We start from the raw sequence: 27,805 nt of genomic DNA on the forward strand, positions 1-27,805 counted from the left end.
CAGGCAATGTGTTTGCATGCAGACTGCCCTGTGAGATGAAATTTTGGCTTGTGTGACATCACTTCTTCTACTGGAGTCAGGATTTCTCACTGTGGTCCTTTCTCATGGGGCACTATAGAATATATTTCAAAGCAATCTTCAAGCATCCAGCTGCTTTATTTGAAATAGTAGCACCATCTAGAGGACTAATAATTCTTGTTTCTTTGCTTAACATCACTCAGGACAAATGTAATTTTATTTTCACAGAGTTTGCAGGGTATAACCAGAGAAAACTGACCAAGGATTTCAAAGAATTGCTTGAAAAAGTCAGAATTTGAACTGGAAATAATTGGAATTTAATGTCTCTGGTGGACAAGGAAACCATAGAAGATGTTTAAAGTAGGTGTGTTTAGCTTCTTATCTCTAAACCCTTGGTAGCAGTCTCTAGATTCCACTCAAGGCTTCATTATGCTCCACACTGAACATGGCAAGAGATAATCCACAGGTAAAACAAGCACAGCTGAGTAGGCCAGACAAGCTGAGGCAGTGAAATAATTTATTACTTAAACTACTAAGAATAAACATTGAAAGGGGCTGACCAGAAAAACACAATTGGTTGTCTCCATGCTTTGTGTGCCAGGGCAAATTATGTTTGGAAGGATACCAGGATTGAGATATAGCATTCATGAATTTTCTGTTTTCCCTGGGTGGAATCCATTTTTCATAATTACCAGTCTGGGCAGAGACTTAATCCATTGTTTAAAGTCCACCCTGATTTACATCAAGAGCCTGTCCAGAAGGGTTGATCACTGCCCTGGGTAACCTGAACACATTCTGCCCCTCTGCCTTCCTGTCCCTTCCTGCTCCAACGAGATCACAACGACTGCAGAGGACTTCTTAAAACCAGAAATGCTGAAATTCAGGCTGAAAACCTCCATCAGAATGATGCTGTGGTTAAGAATGTAAATGCCCTCTGTTTGTGGGATAGGGTGGTGCTGGTGAGGTTTTTGGTTGTATTTCTAAAATCCCTTAATCTTCTCTGGGAAGCAAACAAAATCATCCCACTTTTCTAGAGGGAGTTATTACCAACCTCTCAGAATTTCCAGCTCTGTCATCACTTCAGTTCCTGCAATGGGCACAGATTTATTTCCCACAGATGGGGAGGTTCAGCTTGGCAATGACTCCAATTCAGGAAGTATTTGTCCTTTAGGAATAGCTCTGCCAGTATCAGCACCTTTCTGTTCCTACTGCTGGCTCTTCCACTGAGGAGGAGCATGGCCTTGCAATAAATTTTCTTTATCTGGGTTGTTTTGTGGAGGTTCTGCTCACCTTGACATAGTTTGCAGGTCTTGAAAAAGTCTTTTAGTTTGAAGTTTGTGTAATTACTTCACGCTGAACAGGGTTAGAAAGAGCACATGGCTCCTGTGCTGTTCTTTGAGGCTTGAAGGTGGTAAAAATCTGTCCTCTCACAGTTATTAATTACATTAATTTGTGTGTACACTTAATATGAGATGATCAGGTTGGACAGCTGTATATAAATATGTATTTATAACCCCCAGCTCCCAATAACCACAGTGGAACTGGAGCAAGAGAAATGGAGGGTGTTGGTGTGCTCACCTCCCAGCTGAGGGTGCCAGCTGTAATTAGCAATGACTGCAAATGTGTGTGGGATGGAGATAGCAGGAAGAGGTGAGCTGGGCTGCACTTCCCTGGGAGCTGAAAATGGACCCATGAACCTATGGAAAAACAACAACACAATCTCAATATTTACAGCATTGCCATACTTGAGATTCAAGTGGTTGAGTCAGTCATGAAAACTGAGCTGCTGTGGCTTTCAAACACCAATAATTCCTGAATTAGTTGAGAAAAACACACATCCTGCCTGAAAACCTTGGAGCCACACAGCCTGTTGTTCGTGTGTGCCCTCTGCCACAGCTGCCTTGGGCTCTGAATAGCCCCTGTCCTAATCAAACACGAATGTTAATCCCTTCTGAGGCAGCTCATGGGCAGGTTTTTTGTGGGGTCTGCAGCAGAGCAGGGCCCACAAGAGGACCCCCACACCATATGTGGGGCTGCTGCTGGTCCCCCTGGCCCCAGGACAGCCCCTCTCCCTCTGATGCCTCTGTCTTGCTTTGCTGCCCCCACTCAAATTACACAGAATCAGATTTATCTTTGCCAAATGCCAGCTCATTCTGTCACTCTTCTGTGGCCTGGATATCAGACTCACCCAAGGATCTTTGCTGGAGGCCTCAGTACTCAAAACCCCACAAAGGTATGTGCCCAGCAAGTGCTGCTGTGCTACAAAACACGGGGGATCCTGCCAACCCCACAGCTTTAGGGGATAAAGCCAGTGGACTCAGCTTCTGAGGCCTGAAGTTTTCAGAATCCCATCAATAGGAATTTTATACAGCAATTTTGAAAAAAACTGCTGTGGTAAATCTTCCAAACTCAAAAAAATCCCATGGACATTAAAAATCCCAGACAAGCTGGTGATCAGGCCGTGTCTTGGATATGTTAAGACCAGCTTGCAGGCCTTAGAGAGAACCCTGTTGAGGTGCAAGATGCTTCTTACAAGTCTCCAGGTCTGCTCCATTTGGCACAGGCATGGATTTACCAGGCCTTGGGAGGAAGAGGATTTAATTGATGCTGCCAGATGCAGCACAGACACCCTGGGTCTTCTTGATGTGGTTCTAGGGCTCTGCAGTGCTTTCCATCACCCACACCATGCAGGCTGGGATTACTTCTCACTCTGGAATAGTTTCCACAGAGGAAATATGCACCCAGTTTCTCCTACAGCAGATGTTAATCTTCAAAATACATGGTGAGGAGCACTTATTTCTCTGGGAAGAAGAAGAAATCAACCAGCTGAGCTCACTGGACTTTTCCTGCTGTGTTTGTGATGCTGTGGATGAGCTCCATCTCTATTAGTAACATTCCCTGTTTCCGTGTTCAGGGCATGAGTGGGCATGAGGAGACGCTGACATTCACAGGATCATTGAAGTTTTTCAGGCTCCATCATCACTCAGAGCTGTGTTCCTCAGTCATTGCTATAATCAGCCTCTAAAATCAACATTTTAGTCACCTGGATGATGGTATGAAAAGTGGAATTGCTGTGTCAGGCAGCAGGAGCAGCTCCCAGTTACAGGAACTGAAGGAAGTGTCCAACTCACTGGGCCAGAAAGAGCAGTTTCCAGCCATGTCACCAAGTCAAAGGCACTTCTTTCCAAGCTCACAGAGGAGCTTTAGCCCAGGCAGCTCCTCTTACTCCAAAGGAGAATGTGGATAATGAGCCACCCAGGGAAAAGGGAGCCTCAGTTCCTGTTAGTCAGAGGGGGAAAGCCTGGAGTGTTTAATGGGCAAAGAGGAACACACAAGGAACACAGCATCCCTCCTCACCAGATACAGGAGTTTAGGGCTGGAAATAGGTAAGGTTTGCACAAGAGGATGATTTGCAAGGACAGGTAGAAACAGCTGTTTTTGAAATAAGCACCAAATAACTGAAAATTGAAGTGTTGACAGAGAGAGGAGATGATTTGCATAATAAAAGAGGTCTTAATTAGAATAATGGTTGAAACTGAGGCAGGGAAAAGGTATCCTGAAAAGATGCTGGGGCACATACAACACGTGTGTGCCCAAAGAACTCCCCTTTGGAGTCACTGGAAGTTTCAGTCACCAGCCTATGGAAGCAGATTTATCCAGTGCCCTCCTGACTGCAGCAACGAGGGGCCTGCAGGTTTTAGGGCTCTTCTTTTGGGGACCCAAAGCATCTGAGGGTTCATTTCAACAGGTAGATGTTCACCTTCAATTCTGCTTCATTTATTTTCCAGAAAGAACTTGACAAAAACTGGAAGGGGCCTGCAGGGAGTTAATTTTGTTATTGTTCCTGAGCATCTCATACAGTGCTACAGCTGATGCAAAGTTTAGCTCTCAGTTTAAGGCATGATAGTGTGTGAATTTTTGTTCCCCTCATGTTTTTTACAGGTCTAAACAGATCTTTGGAGGGGGAATGGAAATGAACCATTCCCCAGATTTCGATGGATGAGACAGATAAAAATATTTCCATTCTAAAAAAGGAGGTTTGATGTTTTTAAAAACCAAATGACTGGACCATTGGTTCAACCTGAAATTCTTATAACATGAAGGTTCCTCCCCAGTTTTGGTGCTCACCCTCCAAAAACTACTTGAGTCAAACAGTGGCAGCACAAACTTGAGCCAAAAATAATGTAGCACTTAGGTGGGGCCGTGCTTTCCTCACAGTGTATTCCTTGAGGCATTTTCATGTTACTTCATTCCCCAGCGCTGCTCAGCGTTACCAGAAACTCTGCACCACAACTGAAGATTCACAAACTCAGCCTGAAACAGCTGCAGAGCAACCCTGACCTAGTTGGGAATGTGAGGCTCAGCAGCCAGGAGAGGTCTGTGCTTTGGGAGACATCACTGAGCTGTGTCACACGGGAGGCTTGGCTCCCTCCTGGCTCACTGAACCAAGAGTCAATAGCAGGAAAACCCCTCTCCTGGTCTTAAAACTGGTTTTATTTTTCCCTCCGAAGGTTTTATGGCCTTGTGAGCCTCCCCCTTGCCCATGCCCAGCCTGTGACCCACAGCACCAGCAGCAGGACATGCACCAGGACAGGGACAAGAGAAGCAGCCACCACCCTGCACATCTGTACCTGCACATCTGGACAGTGGGGGCTGACAAAGGACTCTGGAGGTTTGGGCTTTTGGCTTTTCCCTCAGGAGTGGCAGGGGACACTGACAGTGGCAGGAAAAGACACTGGAAAAAAACCCAACCAAATCCATTCTTCCCATTGCTTATCATTATCTCATTCCTAGGTAGCCCTGTCACTCTGCCAAGAGAAGGGATAACTGTGTCCTCAAGTCAAATATTGATGCCACTTACATGAAGTGGATTTTTACTGCACTTATTTCAAACTTAATCATTACTGAGCCCATCCCTGCACAGGGAATTGGCCACAGATGTGGGAATTAGGGAGATTCAGGTGGAAGTGAGCACTCTATAAGGTGGGAAGAGGGTATAAAAAGGGAGGAAGGGAGAGAGCTTTGCTTTTTTTGGCTGGGGGGGATAGGTAGAAGCTGAGGTAGAGGATCAAGCTTTTATCTGCTCTTCTGTAGCTCTTAATGTGAACCCTGGCTATGATGCAGAAGGGCGCTGCTGGGCTGGGTGCTGCTCAAATGCAGAGCAAAAATGTTCATTTTCCCTGCTGTAGAAACGAAGGCAACAGCAGGGACAGACTGAGTGTCACAAGTGGAGCTCCTCACTGTGCTGAGCAGGACTCTCAGGGCAGAGCTGGAGAGCTGCCTGAATTGGGTCCAAAAATGTAGTTTGGAGGAATAGGAAATAATTGGGATCATTTTTGCTGGAGCAAAAAGAATAAGCTGCTCAGTGCCACAGTTGCAGGGAATATACTTGTGATGGAGGCTCCAGCAACCCTTCTCCATCCTCTTGTGACCCTTCTCCATCCTCTTGTGCGTGGGGCTGTTCTTTTATGGCAGGGCTCTTTGGGAATCAGCTCTCCAGGCATGTGTGCTATGCAAATGTGCATCACAGCACTGCTAACGAGGCTGACTTGTCCCTGCAGCCCAGACTGCACCAACTGGTAAGTGACATCCCAGTATTTTCCTGGAATGACTTCCCACAAGGCTGTCTCCTGCTAGGTGATAGTCAGACACTTGCAGGCTAATTTATTTTCCTGTTGCTCAGTTGCATAAAGCAACCTCTTATCTTGCAATTTATGAGCATAATATGTAAATATTTGCAAGTGCTACTCAGTTGCCTGGAGAGGTGAGAAAAGCTCATTGTGTAGCAGCACACAGAGGTGATCCCAGGACAAGTTTAACTCCAAGGGGAGGGGTGAGGAGAGCACAGTGAAAAATCATGGAAGACTCCTGTAAATCAAATAGATGCTATGCTCAGGGGAACTGGGCTGCTACTGGTATGCCCAGTGTTTTAATTCTCAAATTTTGGATTATTTTTAAGGAGCTTGGGGAGTGGAATGATGACAAAAAGTAATTTACAATTGTTCTTGCTGTTACCCAAGGTTGCAAATGCATTTAGATAATGGCTTTTCCCCTTAGTGACTCTGCTGGGGTAGTGAAAAATCACAGAACTGAATATAAAACCTGAATAACTTCTAATGTGAGTTTGCCTGGGATGGTGTCCTGTATGAGCAGAAGAGCAAATGCAGCTCTGACTTGCTGATGTCAGATGGCAGATCTCCAAATGTTCATTCCCTCCCATCTGGGGTTTCCTGCATCTTGCTTATTTTGGTTTCTACTGAGTCTAACGCTTGCTAGGAAAACAAACTAATTCTGCTGCTTATTTGTGCTGCACAGACTGTCCAAAGATGAAGTTTTCAAGTAATTTTTAATATGAGATAGGTGTTATTAATGTTCTTGACCCTTATGGCATCTTTTCAGTAGCTGAAGCAGCTGGTGACTGCTATAAAACTCTATAAAATGGTCATGGTCATGACAGAGCCTCTTGCAAAACCTTCCATGGCTCCTGAAAATGCTGGCCTTGTCAGAAACATTGGGGTGGAGCAGGGAACATAAAGGCTGAGCACGTTAATGATTAAAATTGTAAGAAAATGTTTGCACAGATGTGACTGACTGCAGCTCTGCCTCTCATTTCCTGGCTCTTAAGTCTGTCCTCACAAGCAGCTCAGCTCAGGCTCACACCACCCCAAAATTCTGTTTTCAGGGAGATCAGCCAAAACCAGGCAGGGCTCCTGCTCCCTGAATCTGAGAGCTGCAGAGGAAAGGCCACGCTGGGGTTCAGGGAGTCAAGGCTGCCCTCACAGTGCAGGGAGCAGCTGTTAACACAGAGCAGGCAGGAGTGGAGCTGCTGTGTGGGAGCTGTTGGCAGCTCCTGCAGTCCCTGCACCTTTCCATGGGCAGGTTGGGAGCAGGGCTCTGCCTTTCTTGCTGCATCTTGTCCCAGTTTTTCCTCTCTGGATAACTTCCACAACAACATTATAAATAGACCTTGCTGCTGGGTCCTGTATTCTGCTAAACCACACAGATCTGGGTGCTTTCAGATATAGCTGCTTTCCAAGTTCAAAGTCCTGCTCGCTGCCAAGCTCATTTTCTCTCCTTAGCAAAAGGATTTCTATTACTGTGGTTGATCAGAGGTAAAGCAAGTCCTCAAATGCACCTTCACCCAGATTTCATGTGGCTTTGCCTGTTTCCATCCTCAGAGTGACTTCAGTTAAACAGTTCCTCTCAGTTTGTGTTGAGAACCAAGCTGGTGCTCTCCCAGGAAGGAGGGAATGGCAGGATCCAGTCCTTATTCCAGGTTCTTACACCAGCAGGTAAAAGACCATCAAAGCAGCTGACTCTTGGTTGTCACATTTTAGGCACAAGATGTGAACAACATTTCCTGGCACAGGTTTGGAATAGAGAATGAATTTGTGTCAGGCAGAGCTGGATGTGTGCTCAGCACCTCCAACCAAAGGGATCCCCAGTGCCAAATCCAACCAGCCCAGGCACAGCCCCTTTCCCCACGCAGCTCCTGGGGAGCTGATTCACTACCAGGAACTGTGCAGTGCTTCTGGCATTTCACATGAGATCTGAGGCAAATGTAATACCCAGCAGACCTGTTTTTAAAGATACTTTATGAACAGGAGGAGCTTACCTTAAGTTTGTAGATGCATTTTAATGCCATAGTCTTTGGATTAAAATGTCTAGATCTAGGCTGTAGTATCTGAAGATATTTTGGTTTTACCTCCAAATTTTTAGTCTACTTCCTACCAAAACAACCCACCCAAACTTGATTCTTTTTTCCCCCCTTGTCTACAGCTGAGAAAAGATTCCTGTTTTGCTGCCTGCATAGTTCCCCTTGAACTCCCATCTGATGATTAAGTCAAGACCAGCAGCTGTAAGTACACCTTGCAGGTCTGACTGCAAAGACATACGAGTTTTTCACATCCTATTTCTGGTGATAATGCAAAGACTATAAAAAGAGCAGAGGAACTTTTGGTCACTCCTCTGGTTTGTCCCTCTGCATTCACCATTGCTCAACAGCTCCAAAGTAGAAAAGCCATTCCCTGTCACTGGTGCAGCACAGAGTGACACAAAGATGTGAAACCCAACTGGTTGTGTTCCCACAGCCCCTGTGGGGACATATTCATTAAAAACTCTTACAGGCAGGGAAAAATTTAAACACACCTGCCATGTTGTCACTGACAGCACTGTGAAAGAATAAGATTTTCTAATGCAGTTTGTAATTTTTCAAAGTAACAGCAAAACTTTTTGCTTGTTGGAGCACTTAGATCGTTTCCTCATTTCTGCTTTCTGCCTTCTGAGTAGGTCCATGCTATATACTAAACGGAGTGTGACATAAAGGGTGTCATTTACAACCCAAATGCAGGTGCATAACCATTTTCCTTTGCAAACAGCGTGTCAACTGCAGAGCAGTGATTGCTTGAGATACTCCAGTGCTGCCATGAAGACACCTGTGAGCAACTCAGCTTTAGTAACACTCCAGCATGTAATTATTGTGTGTGTGTCATCCCACTTTGGCAGCTCTGAAGTCAAGAGTTGTTGTCTGGCCAGTTTCTCCCTGCTCCCTAATTTCAGATGGAGCAAACCCCGTACGGCCGCGGTTCCTCGGCGCTTCCCTGGCTCTGCTTCCCAGCTGAGCACACCGGATGCCTGGAGCAGGGTGGTTTTGTGTTTTTAGGATAGTCTGGAACCTGAATGTGGTTTTACTCCTTTGGCAGATGAGTTTTGGATGTTGTCAGTGGGGGCCTGCTTTGATCTTCGCCGCCCAGATCCATCCATGCCGGCATGGAGGTGTCGTGAGCAGGGTGAGTGCTCCGGGAGCTCTGGGGGTGTTTGGGGTGTGATGCTTCTGGAGAGAGGGAAATCTTCCAGAGACAAAGATGAAACCCATCCTTCACAGGGAGAATGTGTTTCTGTTGTGCTTCTTTCTGTTTTTCTAGTCTGTAAATCACTCTCCTGAGCTGTGCCACGCTGATTCCTGGGCATTGAGGAGTGAGGAAGGATAGGCCTCATTTAATTTGTATTTGTCAGCCTGGAACACTGTTGCACTTCCTAATTCCTGTGCCAAGGGGATCCAAAACGTAATATCATACAAGTTAAACTTACAGAATCAACTAGGTCGGAAAAGACCTTTGAGATTGAGTCCAACCTAAAATATTCATCTTCCACTGAAAGTTTCAGCTACTTAGTGACCATTGAAAGTCCAATCCCTAGACTAGTAGAATAAGTTATTTCAACTTAGGAAAAGTCTTCTTTTTATTTCATTCAGAAGTAGGCAGGTAAATAATCTCAAAGCATTTTTCCTCAGGGAAAAACATTGCTTTTCAGAGTTTTAAAAAAAATTTGTTAGGAAAAACCTTCATGGGAAAGTAAAAATTTCTCACCAAGAACATTTTTGATGGCACCTGATGTTTATGAATGCCCCTCAAAAGTTTAAATATCCCACAAGAAGATGAAGCTCTTCCTACCAAGTGTAACTTTCTGCTGATAGGACTCATAAATAATGCAGAAAAGTCAGAATGAAGTTTTATCAGCTTTCCCCTCAGGGAGGGGGTTTATTTTTTATGGGCCAGTAAGAATTAGGTCGTAGGTGCTGGAAAGTGTCATGGTCTGTTGTGAGGCCCCTGTGAATGAAACAGCTCTTGGCAGTCACTTCCCCTCCTCTGCCCCCAGGGAAGAGGAGACCTTTGTGCCACAACATCACAGCTGAGTGTTTCTTCTGATTTGTAGGATTCTCTCTTTAGCCACATCATATAAACTGTTACTGAGATATAAAGATACCTATACATGTGATTTTTCTTGTTCTCAGATAAGCAGAAGGTGAGTCTGTGATAATGTGTAGGAACGGCAGAATTCCATTCACCATTACAGATAAATTCCCTTTTCTTACCCCCAGCACGCTGGAGGTCAGATACCAAGCCCTCAGTGTCCTCAGATCCCCTTCAAAGTAATTCTTAATACTGTAAATCAATGCAGGGGTTTTGTCTTGCTGCCCACTTCAAATAAGCCACTTCTCTGGTGGCCTGTAAGTGACAATTAACGAGATAATGGGAGTAGAAAATAGTTACAACCAAAGACAAGACTCTGTATCAGGTTACACAAGCTACACTACTTAGATCTGACACTTTTCAGGCTGCTGCACTATTTTTCTCTATCTGTCATAGATTACAGAAAATGATAGTGCACTGGAAGCTGCTGATGAAAGCCCAGCTTAGTTTTCATCTCAGCACACAATTAATCGTGATTAAAAATGAAACAGACGCTACCTCAGCACTGTAACAAGGTACTTCTGCTGTGGTGCCTGCAGTTATTTACTTGGGCAGACTCAAATCTCATTTTAAATAGACTTTTTGGCTGGGATACAGTCACATCTCTGCTTTTGAAAGCATAGTCCCTCTGTACTTAAGGAAATCTGTTCTCTTTTTCCTTCCCAAATTGCTTCCTTACATCACTGATGGTTCAGCAGTCCTTCATCATCCAACACAACTTCAGTGCTATCTTTGATGATTTCCCACCTCTCCTCAGAGGTGCAGCCTGTTCTTGAGTCACTGCTAAAATCTCTGTGGTGAAAACCAACTGCAAATGGGGCTTTGAGCTGCTGCCCTTGCAGGAAGGTGTTGCCATCTCTGAGCAGCTCCAGCATCACTCACAAACGAGAGGCTCTTCCCTGTGTGCCTTAGAAATTTATTTGATCTTTATTTCTCCAGCTTTTCATTCCACTCTCCCACCCCTCCGACTTCACACCCCTCCCAGCTGTGCCCTTCTCAATTTGGCAACTCCTTTTGTTGACTTTTGGACATTTTAGTCCGTTCCCAACTGTTCTCTTCCTTTAAAGTCACTTCTTTTGTGTATCTATTTAATGTCCATCACCACCACGGTCCCCTTATATTTGATTTATGCCAAGTATCCCATTTGCATCTTCCTCAGGATGGGAAATGTTTTTGGCTACACACTGCTTTGTATTCTTTAAGTACTTGGTAAGAAGCAAATAGCAGAATTATTTATGAACTAAGCAAGACAACAGTCATTTGTTTTAGCTGTGTTTAGACTAAATGTTTATCAGTGTATTCACTGACACAACATGTGTCTGGGGACTACGTGAGTGGCATTTCCAGTGGCACAGACAAACCCCCTCTTCCCACCTCCATCGTGGCAACTCCAAGTTCAGCTCTTCTCTGCATTTACTAAAAGCTGTGGTGTACTTCACATGCAAGTAAAAATATTTTCTCTTTATAAATTATTTCTATGAAAGCTGTGATATGAATTCTTAGGGAATTCATCCAAACTAGGAATGTTTCCTAGGGTGAACACACCTGCCAATGGTGGAAAGCACAATAAAAATTTATTTTCATGCCTGTTTCTTCAGCCAGCCTTTGCAAGGTAAGGAGTCCTTTCCAATGTTTCAAGTTCCTATTCCACAGAGTGCCAAGAGATTACAGCTGCACTTAGGAGTGTTTGGACCCTGTAAGTTCTCAGTTCTCTCTACTTGGGATTGAAAATTGCCATAATTAAACATTTGTTGTTTATGCATTAATAGACTTTGACTCAAATACCAGTGTATTTGATATTCCTGGCTCCTCTCTCATACCAGGTGTCATGTCTTTTCAAACACTCTTCCCAATCTGCTTTCTGTATCTTGATACTCCCATAATGAAGGAATCCTGGTGCTAAGGCACACTGACAGCACTGTGACAGGAGCAGAAAGTTTCTGTGTACATTTGTCACATTGAGGAAAGTGGAGTAGGAGGGGAGAAAATGTGTAGTTCATTTTGTTCAAACTTTGCAGGCAAATTATTTTTACCATTTGTCCTTGAGTATGGAGGGCACTCCCCTGATTTCCTTGGGAATGAATCCCTGACCTCATAAATCTTACAGGGTTTACCTTCAGTGAATTTTAATGTATCCTGAATTCACCTTCTTGCCTTCAAATTATCCTGGGTGATTTAAAATGATGCCCTTGAGTATTAGATTGAGAAACAGGGAGATGGTTATTCATTATTACTGACAGAATTCAGGCTGTGGGTGTTCCTAGGCAGGTAACATGCATCAAGATCCTTTTGTGGCATGTGCTGGTGGTCATTTCCATCCAGTAGAATCATGGGTTTTTTCTTTTTTTCCTGAGGAAATGTTGGGACATCACCAGGATACGAGTCCTGGATGTTTTCCATGTGATGGTTTAGCTGAGCTCAGCCTGGGCATCGTATTCAGAGTCTGCTGCTTCTGCTGTTCCAATGCTGTGAGAACCTTCAGGGATTTTTCTTTGTTCTCTTCACATCTGGAACCTTCCTTCATCTGTTTTCTGTTGCACAGATCTTCCTGGAATCTGCCATTTTTCTGAAGTTATCTTGGACAAGAGCAGACTGCTCAGATTAACTGTAAACGTGCACAACTTTAGGGCTACTTATAAAAGTCATCGTGCTCTTTATGTTTCTCTAAATAACACACACTGTCCCTGTGACTGACAGGCTCCTTTCAGTTTAATTTAGGCACAGGCTTGAATTTATGGTTCTCCTGGTACCACTTTTAATGGCACTTGCCATAGACTGAAATTTAATGAGTCATGTGTATAACCTTCCACATTTGATGCATGAAGTGGTGGGGGCGTGTGCTTAACAATTGAAAAATGAAAAACTCTGGGGAAAAAAGAATCAATATTTGTGTGTTTATACGTGAAGAGGCTGTAAACAGGCAATTTGGTCACTACACTTTCTTCAAAGGAACAGGAGTCAACTAATTGACATCTCTCTACTGCAGAAACATGATTAAAGATAACAACGAAATTCTTCCACTAATGGGCAAGAAAACAAACCCACCTGGAATTCCCCCTGCAAACCAGCAAGAGAAAAAGGTGACTGAAGGCACTCCCACCAAGAAAAGGTAGGCTCCAGCTCAGTCTAAACCACTAAAACTCCCTGCTTTATCTCCTTTAGGAGATCTTTGCACTGAAATACCACCAACATCTTTGTTCTGTATAACCTCACAAGAATCTGATCTAATGATGGTTAATGCTTCATACATACAGCGATCTTTTTGTAAGAGATCACATGGAAGAACACACCAGGTTTTATGTAAGAGTTGCTGGCCTGAAAAAAGGGAGCATTTCAAACTCAGCCTGACATGGAAATGTGACAGATTGTGGAGAGCCAGAGGGCTGGGAGAGCAGGAGGTTTGGAAAATCCTACCACAAACAGAAACCTAAATTCACTCTATTTTTCATTATTCTGATGAATGAGACTTCTTTGCTGTTTTATAAAATATTCACTTTCATTCATAATTTATATTAGAGTATTAATAAAGGGATTGAGGGTTTGTATTTAATATGAATGGAGAAATAAAAGCTGTAATTCCTGCCTGATACTATGAAGTCAACTAAGTTACTGTGGAGTGAGGATGAATTTTCATTCATAAACTTTTCATTCTGGATAATTATTGGTTATTACAGCAATTTCTGAAACTCTGAAGGCCCGGCCAATTGTGGCTGTTCTGACATTTATAATTCTCAATAATCAGAGGAATCACTTTTCACAGGAATTGTGCCATTAGTTATTTGAGATCCACTGCTTGGGTGGTCCAATTTATCTTTTTGCCATTAAATTCAAAAAGAGAAGCTCTTTAGTGGCAAATGAGGGAGACAAAGTGTCTGAACAGCTCGTGATACACCCAGCACTTCAAAAAGGGGCGATTCCATGGCAGACCGTGTAGTTACAAGAACATTGCCAAAGCCAAGCCCTCAATTACTTAACTCCTATCTCACAGTCATTGTGGCCTCAGGAACAGTAACCTTGAGGTTTTTCCCACCTCTCAACGCAGAGCTCAGGGTGTGGCTGCCAGCATTCCTGTAACACACAGCACCGACATCACGTGGATTTTAATGCAAGGCTTTAACATATTCTATTAATTATATGTTCCAATGCTGCTTTATCCTGTTCCTTCAAAACTCTGCCTCCAACCACCCCACCAGCGGCTGCTGCACTCCCAGGGTGGCGTTTCTCACTCTCAGCGTGTGTTGGCAATATTCGCTTTCTTGAAAGACAGCGGCATTCCCTGCTTGAAGGTCCTGGAATTTGGGTGGACTGACAGTCTGTAATTAAGCACAGGAAATCCGAGGGGCAGGCGGGGAGGAGGCTGTCAGAGGCTGCTGATGGCTGTGGGCAGAGCACCCGGCCACGTCAGCACCTGGCTATTTGATGGCACCCTGCTTTGCACGGTGGCTTTTGGGGTGTTTCTTCCCCCCATGACATCCCCACAAGCCAGGAGAGGTGAGGTCTGTCAGCCCCCAAAGCAGGGTTCCCTTTCCAGCTGTTGGGTGCCAGAATTAACACCTCGACCACCAAGCCTTTGGAAAACGAGATGAACTGGATAATGCTATTTTTAGCAAGTATCAGCAGGTTGTTCAGTAATGAAACACTGCATTTTAGCAGCAGTACCTGTACTTTACTTCAACAAGATTTTTTGGGGGAAGATGCAGTTAGAAAAAAAACGCCCTATGGACAAATCCATAAATATTAGGTGAAAATTGGAAAGGTTTTCCAGGTGACTACTGCAACATTTTAGAAATGTAAGATGGTTTCTGAACAACAGCCCCTGTGGGAGTTGCTGCTTCCACCACTAAAACTCCTCTGCCTGTGGCGAGCTGTAGCAATGTTTTACTGAGATCCAGTAAAAACAAGCCATTGATTTTTGCCTCTCAACTCTGTAGGCTTTTAAAAGGTGAAATCTTTCCTATTACCTTTTCTGTGTTGTTTCAAATTTTATTTCTTTTCACTATAAATATTTATAGAATTATTTATAGGGAAAGTAGTTAAATGTCATGCAGGCAAGAGGACACATTGAGGCCTGGCTGGTGGAAATGCCTGATGTCACTGAACATGTGACCTTTCAAACTTTCTGATTTCATCATTATCACTGCTGATGGGCTTGAAATGATCCATCCTGATGGTTCCTGGCTGGAGAAGCAGGGGCTGGGATTAAAAGCAAAAAGCATTTGTGTGTGCAGGACACACGTGTGGCCAGGCAGTGACAGGAGCTGGGTGCAAGGCTGGTTTAGAGATTGCTGCTTACACATGTCGGGATCTGATGCCCTGTGTTCTAAAAATACCTTGGGAATTTTGCCCATCTGCCTGCTTGGAAGAGCTGGGCACAGGCTGGAGGTTGGGATCCCCTCAGGGGAAAGCAGATAAGCCGCTGCTCCAGCTCAGTCAGGTTTAATGCCAGGAGAGATTAATTGTCAAGCTTGCCCTTGGTAGTTCTTTTCTTGGTTTACATTTGGGCTTGCCTTTTATCACTGATATTTTTTAACTGCACTATCTTCAACAGTTCCCACTTTTTTCTGGAGATTGATGGCTTTGAAAGCAATGCAACTCCCAATAACACCTCTCCCCCCGTGTTTTCCAAACCGATGGATTCAAATATCCGCCCGTGGTAAGTTACAGCTGCACAAGCAATGGTCCTGCTGCAAATACACCTGTTTGCTTCCCAGCAGCTTCCCCTTAATTCTTCTTGGGCCTCAGAGCCAGGATTTCACATGACTTTTCATAGGTTTTGGTCACTTCAAAGACAGAACTTGACTGGAGATTTATCTTTGGTTTTATCTACTGCTGTCGATTGCATGGAATAAATCAGGCCTCAGATTGGAATAAATTTAAAATAGGTATTTTTTTTTAATCTTAGCCTCTTATTAATGATGCATTAGAACAAACTCCATGCTCTCATTTGAGTGTTTTCTGCTGTGTGAAGGCCACAGCTTAATTTAGCAACCCCTGTTCCCAGCTGGCTGCTGCTATCTTCCCTCTATTGCTCATTAACAATCAAACGTGGAAATGCTGAATCTGAAATATTCAAAGCAGCCATTTATGCTGAATGAATAGAGAAAAATTATGACTGGGAAGAATACACTTAATTTTAAAAAAATGTGTGGGGTGCTAACAGCTGATAATTACAAGTAAGGGAAATATGTAACAAATCTGGCACAGACCCAGAGTGGCCAAAGGTTTTTGTGTCTGGTGAGCTTTTAGGAATGAGCTGACAGGCTGATTTTGGTTTCAGAGGAGAGGTGTCCAAATTTCCCCCTTCCTCAGGAAGTGATCTGCACATGTGCTTTGTCACCACATTACTCAGCTTTCTGCAGACAAGTGGCAGATGGAGTAAGAATGGACTCAGAGCTCCCACGTTTATTTCAAAGGGAAAGGAATACCTGCAGAGCAGTGCTGAACCCTTGCCTTGCTATCCATGCATCTGTTTGATCAATATTTAATAGCTCAGATTCCCTAAATTATTAACCTGAGTTAGTTCACCCAATCTGAACCTTAGAGAAAACAAAAGTACAAATAGAAATCTCATTTATTCTAATTTTTCTAAGTCAGATCTCCTTTTAGGACTGTGTGGAAATTATGTACAGCAATTACAAAATATCAATGCAATTGAAAATCCTTTAAATGTATCATCTAAATATCTATTTAGGGCCCAGTCCTCAATTTCTTTCAAGTCAGCCACAAAACACTCCTGAGTTGCCTACAGTGTTCTGTGTAGTCAATCTTTAGGTAAATCACTTTCATTGTGGGCTTGCAACCCACTCACTGCCACTGATTTAACACTTGTTTTGTGCCAGATGACAAAGTAAGCATGTGAAAAGGAAGAATGTCAGCTTCAAGCATTGAGGATGATGCATAAAAAAGCAGTGATCATTTAAAAAAAAGAGAAAAGTTCCCACGGTTTCAGGATCTGTAGTGAAATAATATAATAAAACACAAAGCAGATTGCTTTCCTAATGTGGTCTTTTAAAAAATATAATAAAATCCTGCGAGACTCTTCATTTTTATCACTCACTTTAAAGTTCCTGTGGGAGATAAAATGACAGAATTAAAAGGCCAATGTCAAACTGGAGTAATTTAAGCTCCAGTGTAGATACTCTGTCCTGCCATTGACTGTTTCTTCATGCAATCTGCCAAAATACCTGCTAGCATCTTGGCACATGTGCTCTTCTGTTCTCTGCAGTGCATCTGGAAATGGGGAAGACATGGATTCCCCACAGTCTCTTCAGGATGATGCCACTGAATACAGCCCCAATGTTGAGAGTTGTGGGTGAGTGGAGACACAAATATTTCTCAGCACATTTTCAACTGATTAATTCTGTGGTAGGGTAGATATTACCTATTTTTCCTGCAGTGTTTTAGGAAAAAAGGTCATGTGTGTGCATGCCTTTCTGATTCTTCAATAATTAAATGTTGAAATAAACAACTCTAATCTCTCAAATCTCATACTTAGTGTGAGGATCCTTTATATATAATGTGTGTTTTACATAATGGCAACACAGGACCTACACACCACAATTAGGCATGGACTATTTCTGCTCAGGGGAAATATGAAATCCTTCCTTTTTTCAGAATAAAGGATGATCAGAAAGTGGTGTAAGATGTGAGGTTAAACTCTCTTCTGCTGTGAGAGGGAAGGTGCAGCTGGAGAGCAGCTTTTTTCCTAGAAGAATGGATAAATTGGAAAAAACACAAAATACTTGAAAATTGTGGTGTTTTATTATAAACCCCCTCTCAATAGCCCACTTACTTGCAAATAAGCAATGTGAGAAATGTTCTGAGATATCCATGGAAGTGGGGCAACTTCGTGTGGTCTGGGGCGAGTAATTGTATTTGTTTTTCCTCTCATTAATAAAATAAAATAAACCAGGATAAAGTAACCAGCAATTTCATGATGCTTTCTCACAATTCAGTGCTAACACATCCCAAGGCCCTGAGCTGACAAGTGCCAGGAAGAAGCTGAAGAGGAACCTGTTCCGGGCAGTGTCCGAGGGGAACGTGGAGGAGCTGCAGCGGCTGCTGGCAGAGCTGAAGGAGCGATCGAGTGCCTGCACCAACCTGCCCGTGCCAGGTGAGCTGTGCACAAACCTGGGGGAGGCTTGCCAGCTCTTCTGGTGGCTCAGGTGCAGTCTAAACCTGGGAAGTGTCTTTATTTCCCTGTGAGTTTGGGAGTTACGGCACTGGGACACCCAACAGGAAAACCGAGGGCATTGCTTGCCTTGGTGCTCAAATATAAAGTGAGCAGAATGGAGTCATGGTTTGGCAAATGGTTTACACTCCTCTGTATCCCTCGGATTTCACCCCTAATGAACAGAAGTTTAATGAGTAACAGTGATCTGATCTCAGAATTCACTCTTGTAGATTACCTGATGAAAAAATTCACAGCTTCAGACACCGGCAAAACTTGTCTGATGAAAGCTCTGCTGAACATCAACCAGAACACAAACGAGATGGTGAACATGCTCCTGTGCTTTGCAGAGGAAAATGGCATTTTGGAGAGATTTATTAATGCAGCATACACAGAAGATGCATATAAAGGTATTGCCAGCTGATAGCAGTTTCAGGTATATGGTTCAACATGCCATCCATAAAATAATGATGGTTTAAATCCCTTAAACCAACTTCTGTTCATTATCCCTGGTGCCATCCATTGTGAAACATCATTAATGTTTCAGAATGTGCTTGTGAGACTCAGCCCTAAGTTCCTGTGTCTGTTTTTTCAGGCCAGACAGCTCTAAATATTGCCATTGAGAGGAGACAGTATGAAATCACCCAGAGCCTCATTGAAAAAGGAGCTGATGTCAATGCTCGTGCCCAGGGCATTTTCTTTAATCCCAAACACAAGCATGAAGGCTTTTATTTTGGTAAGTGGAATTGAGATATTTCTGGAAAAGTTAAGAAGGAATGCCCAAAGTTTTATAAAACAAGAGCTCAATCCAGTACAATCAATATGTAAATGTGCTTTCATATATTAGTATGCTTAACACAATATTTTCTCTTCTGATTTGAATGCTTGAAATAAAACATGACCCCTTGTTGCATTTTATGATCCTGTAGGTGAAACTGCACTGGCTTTAGCTGCATGTACCAACCAGCCTGACATAATTGAACTGTTAATGGACAATGCCAGGACCAATATTTCCTCTCAGGATTCCAGAGGAAACAATATCCTCCATGCATTAGTTACCGTGGCAGAGGACTCCAAAACCCAGAATGACTTTGTGATCAGAATGTATGATATGATTCTGCTGAAAAGTAAAGACAGAAATCTGGAAACAACCAAAAATAAGGAGGGTTTGACACCACTGCAATTAGCTGCAAAAACTGGGAAATTAGAGGTGGGTGTGATTTCAGTAGCATCTAAGAGAAACTGGTGCTCTGACACATCTCTTCCCAGGCTGGTTATGCTGTTTTGTATCAGTATTTGGTGAGCTAATTTGGTTCAAAGCACAAACAAATATTTCCACTGCAATGTTGTTTTTATGCTTCAAGGTTTCTCTGTAACTCCCCCCCCTCTACAAACTACACAAGCTGTTTAGAACCAGCCTTCTGTTGTACAGAAGTTCTGCATTCACCACCAGACAATTCCAGAGAGCTCACTAGAACTGCTCTGCTGTGCTGCTGTAGAATTTGGTTTCAATAAATCAACTGCAGCATAAAGAACTGGCAATGGGATGATTTAGAAAGTAATTAAGTTACAGGAAGGCATAAATGAACACATAGAAAATTGTGCTTTCATGCTTTACAAAAATATCTGAGAAAATCTGAAGGCATTAAAAACACTGTACTTATTTCTTAGAGGTTTTCTACCTTCAGCACCCCTCACTGAGTAACACAATTACAAATACATTAAATTGCACAACTGTACATAACAGGTAAAAGGTGGGAGTTTGGGCAAGTATGGTCATGTGCTGTCTCCTTTCCCATGAACACCACAGCTGCTGACAAATGATGCTGTTCATGTTTTAGATTCTGAAGTACATCCTGAGCAGAGAGATCAGAGAGAAACCCAACAGGAGCCTGTCACGAAAATTCACAGACTGGGCCTATGGTCCTGTTCAGTCTTCTCTGTATGATCTGACAGAACTGGACACCACTGCTGACAACTCAGTGCTGGAAATCATTGTCTATAATACAAATATTGGTGTAAGTTACCTATTTTTAAATAAAAGATACATTTTTTTCTAGCAGCACACCCATTTCAGATGTGTTAGCCTAGGCAATCAACTGAATTACTTCTAAAAGTAAACAGTAATTTTTGGTTCTCAGTTTTTGTATCAAGAGCAAGATACATTTTTGTACCTCTGGACGTTGTCAACTGTAAGCAAATATGCATATTCAGCTCCTGAAACACAGGGTGAGGTATTTTGGGGGGGTCTTTTCCTGCATTTGAAGCCTTAATCTGCCTTGCATAGGAACATAAATATGGCCAAGCTGGTCAGACCAAATAAACTTTACTTAACAGGTTTGTATTTTAGGTGTTTAGGAGTGTTTGCTTTTCAAATCCAGAATTTTGCATTTGCTGAATTCAAATCCAGCCACAAAACTTCCAAAGGAAGCAGGACCAGAGGTTCACAGGACAGTTTTAGCTCAGTCATGGCTCACCAGGCTGAGAACGGCAGCTTATCCCAGCAGGAGGGGGAGTTGTCCCTTTGTCCATTCTCAGGGTGGGTCTGACACATCCCTGAGCACAGAGGTGTTTCCAGAGCAGCAAGGATGGAATGGAATGAAATACACAAAATTCATGCCTGAAATTCAGTTTCCTTACAGGTGGCAAGTTGAAATATTTAATTTTTAAAAAAATCTTCTTTCTTTCTCCTCAGAATCGTCACGAAATGCTGACTTTGGAGCCTCTGAATTCACTGCTGAGGATGAAATGGAAGAAGTTTGCACGGCACATGTTTTTCATGTCCTGCTGTTTTTATTTCCTGTACAATGTCACATTAACATTGGTTTCCTACCACAGGCCTAATGAAAATGTAGTGAGTACAGCAGCTGAATCTCACCAAATTTTACTGTCTTAAAATGCATGAGTATTTCCTGAATTGTATTTAAAATGCTGAAATAAAACCAGATATTTGAATATCTGGGTGTAGAGAGGCCAGGTTCTCCTACATCAGGGTAGGAGCATCACGTTTGCATTTTGTGGAAGTGACCTAAAATACAAATACATGATACAAAGACTGTTAAACTCCTGAAAGTGTGGAGAGGGTATTTTGTTTTTCCTTTAAGAAAGAAACTTCTGATATTTCAGAAGTTTCACCTCTTTTAGGGGGCTGATTGTGTAAATAAGAAGAAAATTCTCACTGGAAGGGAAGAAATTGTGAACCCAGGGTGTGAGGGTTTCTGGTGCTTTGCCTTTTACCCTTCAGGGATGGAACTGAGATTTTCATTCTGGATTTGTCTTGCAGGCTCCTCCTTACCCACTCGCTCTGACCCGTGGGGTGGGGTGGCTGCAGTTGTCAGGACAGGTGATGGTTATGTTAGGAGCACTATTTTTAGCCATAAAAGAGGTAAGACATTTTAATAACAAATACATAACAAAATACATAAAGAACTTCTCTAAATTTATGAATACACTGATGATGATATTGGCAATTCACGTGGAGTATCTGTGATATATGTAATTTTTAAATCTTTGGTACAATCACTTATTCAGAATGAGCCTGGTTTTATATATTTGAATACAACTGTGACACAAACATGAGGGTATTTTCCTTTCAAATTCTCAATGCAGAGATCAATATCAGTATTGTCAAATTATTGGCTTTAAGGACAATTGAATTGCAACTGGTAATGAAAAAAAATCCCACGGTATAATTTTGCCATATACTGTAAGTAATGGCAAATGTAAGTAAGTAATGGCAATTAATGTAAGTAATTAAAAACAGTAACTGAAATTATGCCAGAGACAGCAGAATTTTAACCTTTGAATTCACAGCCGTATAAAAAAATTAATTCTAGAAGTTACCATGTGTTATCAGTAGCTGGATTAGTTTTGAACACCAGTTAAACTATTTTGAAAAATAGATTTTGAGGCCTGTTTTCTCTTCCACCATGCCTGTAATTTATGTATCTGCCTGCACAGAGTGTAGCCATCTTCCTGCTCAGGCCCTCAGACCTGCAGTCAATTCTCTCTGACGCCTGGTTCCACTTTGCATTGTAAGTCTGACATGTATATATGTATATTTTATACTATATATAAAATCCTTCCCTATCTCATGGTCACAGAGAATGTGCTCCTGTAACAGATGTTCACTTTTTTCCTTGAAATTATCAGTTTTAGAGGGATGGATGAAAGTTTACCTGCAGCTTTTCTGTAACACAAACTATTGGTTGCTCTGTTGGTAACAATACCAGGGTTGATGTGCATGGAGTGGATTTTTCCCACCTGCCAGTGTCTTCCCTGTTTGTGGAAAATCTGTAATTATTCTATCAATTCATTAAGCTAAAGCTGCAATTAAATAGCTTCTAAGATATTATTATAATAAAGACAGATTTTTAATGTCTCTGACAGCAAAATCTGCATTAACCAGCTGTTTTGGGGAGAACAGTTTACCTAAATTAAGCTTTAATAAATTTAATCCTTATATGTTAATATACCACTTGCATTGACCTATTTTATCTTTAAATTATAATGGCAATTTCATGGGGAGAATAAAAAGCAGCAAGAAATAACAAATGAAGCATAAAGAGCAAAGAAATCTTGTTTTCGTATTTTTCCATTCTGTTGTTGGTTTTGTGCTAGTAATTTCTCTTTTACATATATGTTTGTTTTTTAACAGTTTTATACAAGCTTTGCTTGTGATCTTCTCTGTCTTTTTGTACTTGTTTTCCTACAAAGAACACCTGGTGTGTCTTGTTTTGGCAATGGCCCTTGGCTGGGCCAATATGCTCTATTTCACCAGAGGTTTCCAGTCCATGGGCATTTACAGTGTGATGATTCAAAAGGCAAGTTTTTCCTTTGTTTTCCTTTGTTTTACAATGATACTCCATTGTTCCACAATCCAAATCAAGTCTATTCAGCAATTATATGTAATTTATACTTAATTTTGAAATGTTTTCTTTCCAGTTTTTACCTATTATTTCAGCAGAACACACTATATCATTTCAATAGCAGGAACTAGTTTATATCTTAATATTGCCATTTTATTGCATTAAATAGGTGAGTAGCTTGTGTTTTTTCCAGCTAATGTAGTTCTGCAATTTAATTGCATCAGAATCTGTAATGTCTGTATTGTACAGAATTAGTCACTCTCAGAAGAACACACCAGGCTTGAGATAAAAAATCAGACCTTTGGGTTTGTTTGCTCAATGGAAGCAGCCTGATGCTTTAGTGTGTGCCTCCCCTGTATCCCTGTAGAATTCATAAGCACAAAACTAGTTGTGAATTTTAATTTCTGTCCACTGTTTCATTCCATTTTTAGGTCATCCTGCAAGATGTGATAAAGTTTTTAGTTGTCTATATCGTGTTTTTGCTGGGATTTGGTGTAGGTAAATATTACTGGAGAAAAGCACTGATGCTCTGTGTGAGTAAAAATTTTAGCAATATTATGAATAAGAACCCTGTTTTCATGATGAGAGCTCATGTTGGGGTTTCTTCTGGATGTTAAGTTTAGATGTGAACAGATGAGGGATTTGGCTCAGTCTCAAATCCCTGGAATTTCATTTGGATGTGGGCTCTTTCTGCTTCCTGGAGCTGTCATCTGGCTGTGTGTTGTGGCTGGGCAGCTCTGGCTCTCTTAAGCATTTTGAGTTCTTTGGGATGAAATGCTCTGTATTCCTAAATAATGATTGTGACTGAAATTTCCTTGTGCTTTCTTCCCAGCTCTTGCTGCACTGATTGAGACGTGCCAGGAGGGTGGGGAATGCCATTCCAACAGCAGCCTGGGACCTGTCCTGATGGATCTTTTCAAGCTCACCCTAGGACTGGGTGACCTGGAGATCCAGCAGAACTCCAAGTACCCCGTTCTGTTTCTCCTGCTCCTCATAACTTTTGTTGTGTTGACTTTTGTTCTTCTCTTGAACATGCTGATTGCATTAATGGGAGAAACAGTGGAGGATATTTCTAAGGAGAGTGAGCACATCTGGAAACTCCAGGTTTGTTTGGGAGTTTGCTTGGTGGAGTGCAGGTGCTTGGGGTGAAATCCTCACGCTGACAGAACAGGCTGGGTGTTAACAATAATCCCCATTTGTGTTTGGGAGTGATAACAGAAATAAGTAATTGCAGTATTAGAGAATTGTGGTAACTTTGGAATTAACCATCCTAAAGGTGATATCATGGCTTGGATTTCCAACCCATGCACTGTCACACACCTTCATGACTTTCATTCCCCTGGATATGTCACAGGATGGTGTGTTCCACGATTTTTCCAGGAATCTGTGAATCCCTATTTGCACAAATCATCAGTGATGTGTTATTTGCTGTTGTTGGTGTTGGCTGTGGGTGGAGGTTTGACCTGTCATAAACTGCATGCTGTGAAATCAGAGCATGGCTAACCATACTCGTGTAACTGTTTACTGTCAATAGAGAGCCAGGACTATTTTGGAATTTGAAAAATTCTTACCAAAATGTCTGAGGAAAAAATTCCAGCTGGGAGAACGGTGTAAAGTGGCTGAAAATGACACCAGGGTGTGTTTAAGGTAAAGCAAAATAGAATCATGTGCTATCAATTCTGCTCTTTTTATGCTGCTTCAAGTTTATTTCTCCTTAAAACCCTCTTTAAAATATTTCTATTATCTCTACAAATTATGCTATATGTACAAAAATATGATTTGGTTTCTTTTTCAGTTGTAACCAATTGTTTAAATAGGGAAAATGTATAAATTTTTATGTAGACAATTTTTTGGTAAGAAAGCAGATTTTCATCTTCCTATGTTTTTACTGTAGAAGCATCAAATCTGCTTGCAGTAAATGTCACTTTATCATAATCTCCTTTGAATGTCAGCTTTAAAGCAATCATAGTTAAGTTGATTGGTAATTGATGATTACCATATTAAAGAACTGTGCTGTTTAATGAAAAATATTTAAATATTTCAAGATTGTACTACCAATGTGTGAAATTATGAAGTTGTCTTAGTATTATTCTCATGTTCATATAGTGCCTAACACTGCAAAAGACATTCAGGCTTTTAGTCCCAACAAAGCAGGTGGTAAAATGTCACAATCACAGGAAGGAATAAAGGGGGAAGATCAATGATGTAGCTGGGGGATAATGCATGGTGATAACACAATTTATGTACAATGTAAACAGGATTAATGAAGTGAAATGGACCGAGTGGAAAACCCACGTTTCATTTATTAATGAAGATCCAGGGCCAACAGGTACTGTGGAATTTTGACACCTTATTTGTACAATTGCTTCTTCTTAGAAATGCTTTTTGATACAGTTTTATACCTTTAAAAATATAAACTCTTCTATTAAACCACACACTATTGCTAGAGAAACTAATGGTTAATATGGCAGTGGTGTTTAATTACTTTTAAAGACTTGGAGAGAGGGCTGGTTACAAACAAGTTTTGTAATATATATATATTGGATGACATAAGTGTTGGCCAGGAAATCCAAGACATCCATCTGCTGCCAGGGCAGGAGTGTCCTGGAGAAATGAGCTCCCTCTGGGAGGAAAAAGTCTGTGGAAGATATGGTAGCAAACTGAGAGCTTGCTGTTTAATAAATACATCTTTTTTACAACAAAAAGAAGTGCCAAACTCTGATCTTGCCTATACAGTTTCTACCATATCCTGTTTTGTTTACAATGCATTTTTTTGCAGATCCAAGCAAAATTCAAGATAATTCAAGAACTAATAGCAAAAACACCCTGAATACGTTTGAAGAAATGGATGATTTGCCTGAAACTTCTGTCTAGTTGTGCTGTGCTTGACATGTGGCTCTTCTGAAGGTTAAAAGCATCAGCAGTGGATGCTGAAAGCTTTGTGGCTGTTTTGGACAGCTGTAACCAGCTGGAACACAAACTTTCAGTGACACAGTCTGATGGCTTGAACCCATATAGCAGAGCAGCTGAGCTGAAATAAATGGGACTATTTCACTGGGTCAGTTCTGAGCCTCTCAAACTGTTGCTGTCCAAGTTTGCCTGATGCTCCTCAAACTTGGCTCGAGATGTTTAACTGGATAAAAAAGGTCAAATGTGAGATATTTCTTCCTTTTGTGGAAAATTAAGGTCATCATGATCCCAATCTGCTGATTTTTGGAATCTCTAACTCATGAGAAACTCATTTTGTACACTAAGAAAAAAAAGGTTCTTGTCATGGAGAAAAGCAAAGCATTTCAGTTCTGAAGACGACTAAATGAAGTAGGTTATTTTGAAATAACAATGTTCTGGGCACATTTGCAGCTTTTGCATTGACTGTCAGTGTTACTGGAGGCTTGGTTCCACAAGTTGGAAAAAGCCTCCTCACGTCCCAGGAGCTTTGCCTGATCTGTTTTCCTCTGTGCAATCCCCAGGGTATAATGTGGAGTTTACTGCTGTTTATTTATTGCTGTGTGTCTGTGCCTTCCCATAGAATAACAGGGCAGAAATATAATTCCTGATGGAGGACATTTGCTCCAGTCACATCTCTTTACTTTTCCTCCTTGGCTTTTCCATGCTGTTGCATCTTCCTACATAAAAAGTTACCACACGGGAAGTCCTTCTGAATTAATTTTTGCATTCAACCACTTCAGGAAAATAAGTAGTCAGTATTTCTTCCCCAAATGAACAAAATGAGTTCAATGCAATGCAATTCCAGACTTTATTTCTCATTCAGAGGACTCTGTAATGCATTTCTGTAGCCTTTATTTCACTGCCTGAGATGACCAAGTACTATGAATTATATTTTTAGTTTTCTATTTTATGTGTGTATATGTAAGGAGAAACATTTGTTCTGTGTACTTTTAAATTTCAATCAACATGTGTCTCCAGTGTCATGGCTTTTCATCAGAATTATTCATGTGGTGCCTGTTTTAAAGGTGCTATTTTGGGTAAGACTCAGGGGAACTCAGTTCTGTGTTTGAATGATAATAAGAATTGCATTGGATTTTGCAGCTGTGGGCAAAATGATCCAAAAGACTTTCTTAAGACAGAAGAGAGCATGAGGGAACCCTCCAGTGGGAAGGATAATGCAAAGATATTTACAGGGATGGTGAACGTGGGTCCTGCTGCCCAACCAGCCTCCTACAGATGCTGTGTCCTGAGTTTCCAGCCATGGCCTGGATGGATGGGATCCAAAGGAAACTGAAGCTGTATCCTGGCAGGGCACAGGAGTTTGAGGGGAAGGACATTTGTGTGCCCACAGACCACGTAACACCTGAGCACTGTTTGGCTTTCTCAGTAGGAGATTGTGAGGATGAGAAGAAAAATGCCGGCGGTCTTGGAATCTTTAAGCTTTGCTGGTTAATTTTGCACCGAAGCTGCCAAGGAAGGACTGCACAGGTCTGTTTGGATTCTTTCAGTGCCAGTTTTTGTACAAAGGGAAAAAATACCTCTTCACACATACTCAGGAACCAGGCTGAGCCATGAGGCTGTGGTCACTGGAAACACGGAGATCTCTGCGCTGTGCTGAGGCCACTCTGAGCTGTGAAACAGGGAAGGCACAAAAAACCCTAAAAGAATGTGCTGTGCCACTGTCCAGGTACAAAATGGTGTGGATGAACCCAGGAGCAAGCTGGGGGGTGTTTCTAGAAGCTCTCACTGAAGAAATACCCTCCTTGTGTGGCCATAGAGCTCAGCCACCTCACATGAAGCATCTGCTGTCTCCAGGCTCTTACCAAGGACACTCTGAATAATGACTAGAGCAGGTCATTCTGTGCTTTTTATACCATGTTTATTTAAATTAAGGAAATAAAACTTGTCATTCAATAAACATTCTGCCCTGTGTTTTTATTTTATTGCCACAGGGGTTAAAAAAAGGCAAAGAAAAAATACTTTAAATTTAGTAGTAAATAAGGACAACATCACTTTTCAAAGGTAGAATATGGGAGTTATCTGGACAA

At 41.9% G+C, this 27,805-nt stretch overlaps 1 protein-coding gene across 7 annotated transcripts; it reads left to right on the forward strand.

The window, feature by feature from the left end:
- Positions 1–3,319: 3,319 nt before the first annotated feature.
- Positions 3,320–27,518, forward strand: TRPV3 (transient receptor potential cation channel subfamily V member 3). Of its 7 annotated transcripts, none has more exons than XR_011155864.1 (22): positions 5,057–5,078; positions 5,494–5,597; positions 7,798–7,876; positions 8,721–8,807; positions 12,757–12,879; positions 15,319–15,423; positions 16,996–17,082; positions 17,726–17,883; positions 18,174–18,350; positions 18,536–18,676; positions 18,870–19,150; positions 19,782–19,958; positions 20,636–20,794; positions 21,224–21,325; positions 21,901–21,974; positions 22,598–22,763; positions 23,240–23,306; positions 23,641–23,912; positions 24,343–24,455; positions 25,067–25,137; positions 25,588–26,126; positions 26,859–26,925. XR_011155864.1 is itself a non-coding variant. In XM_069033085.1 (22 exons), the coding sequence occupies exons 6-22, from the start codon at positions 12,761–12,763 to the stop codon at positions 25,680–25,682; spliced, it is 2,364 nt and encodes a 787-aa protein (XP_068889186.1). In that variant the 5' UTR covers positions 5,057–5,078; positions 5,494–5,597; positions 7,197–7,310; positions 7,798–7,876; positions 8,721–8,807; positions 12,757–12,760; the 3' UTR covers positions 25,683–27,518. The 7 variants fall into 7 exon arrangements, 6 of the variants coding, with proteins under 6 accessions (XP_068889188.1, XP_068889186.1, XP_068889184.1 ...); XM_069033085.1 differs by adding an exon at positions 7,197–7,310 and having other exon boundaries at positions 25,588–27,518; XM_069033083.1 differs by having other exon boundaries at positions 25,588–27,518.
- Positions 27,519–27,805: the final 287 nt, after the last annotated feature.

Source organism: Aphelocoma coerulescens, chromosome 19 (assembly GCF_041296385.1).
Source record: "Aphelocoma coerulescens isolate FSJ_1873_10779 chromosome 19, UR_Acoe_1.0, whole genome shotgun sequence".
Lineage (NCBI taxonomy): Eukaryota > Metazoa > Chordata > Aves > Passeriformes > Corvidae > Aphelocoma > Aphelocoma coerulescens.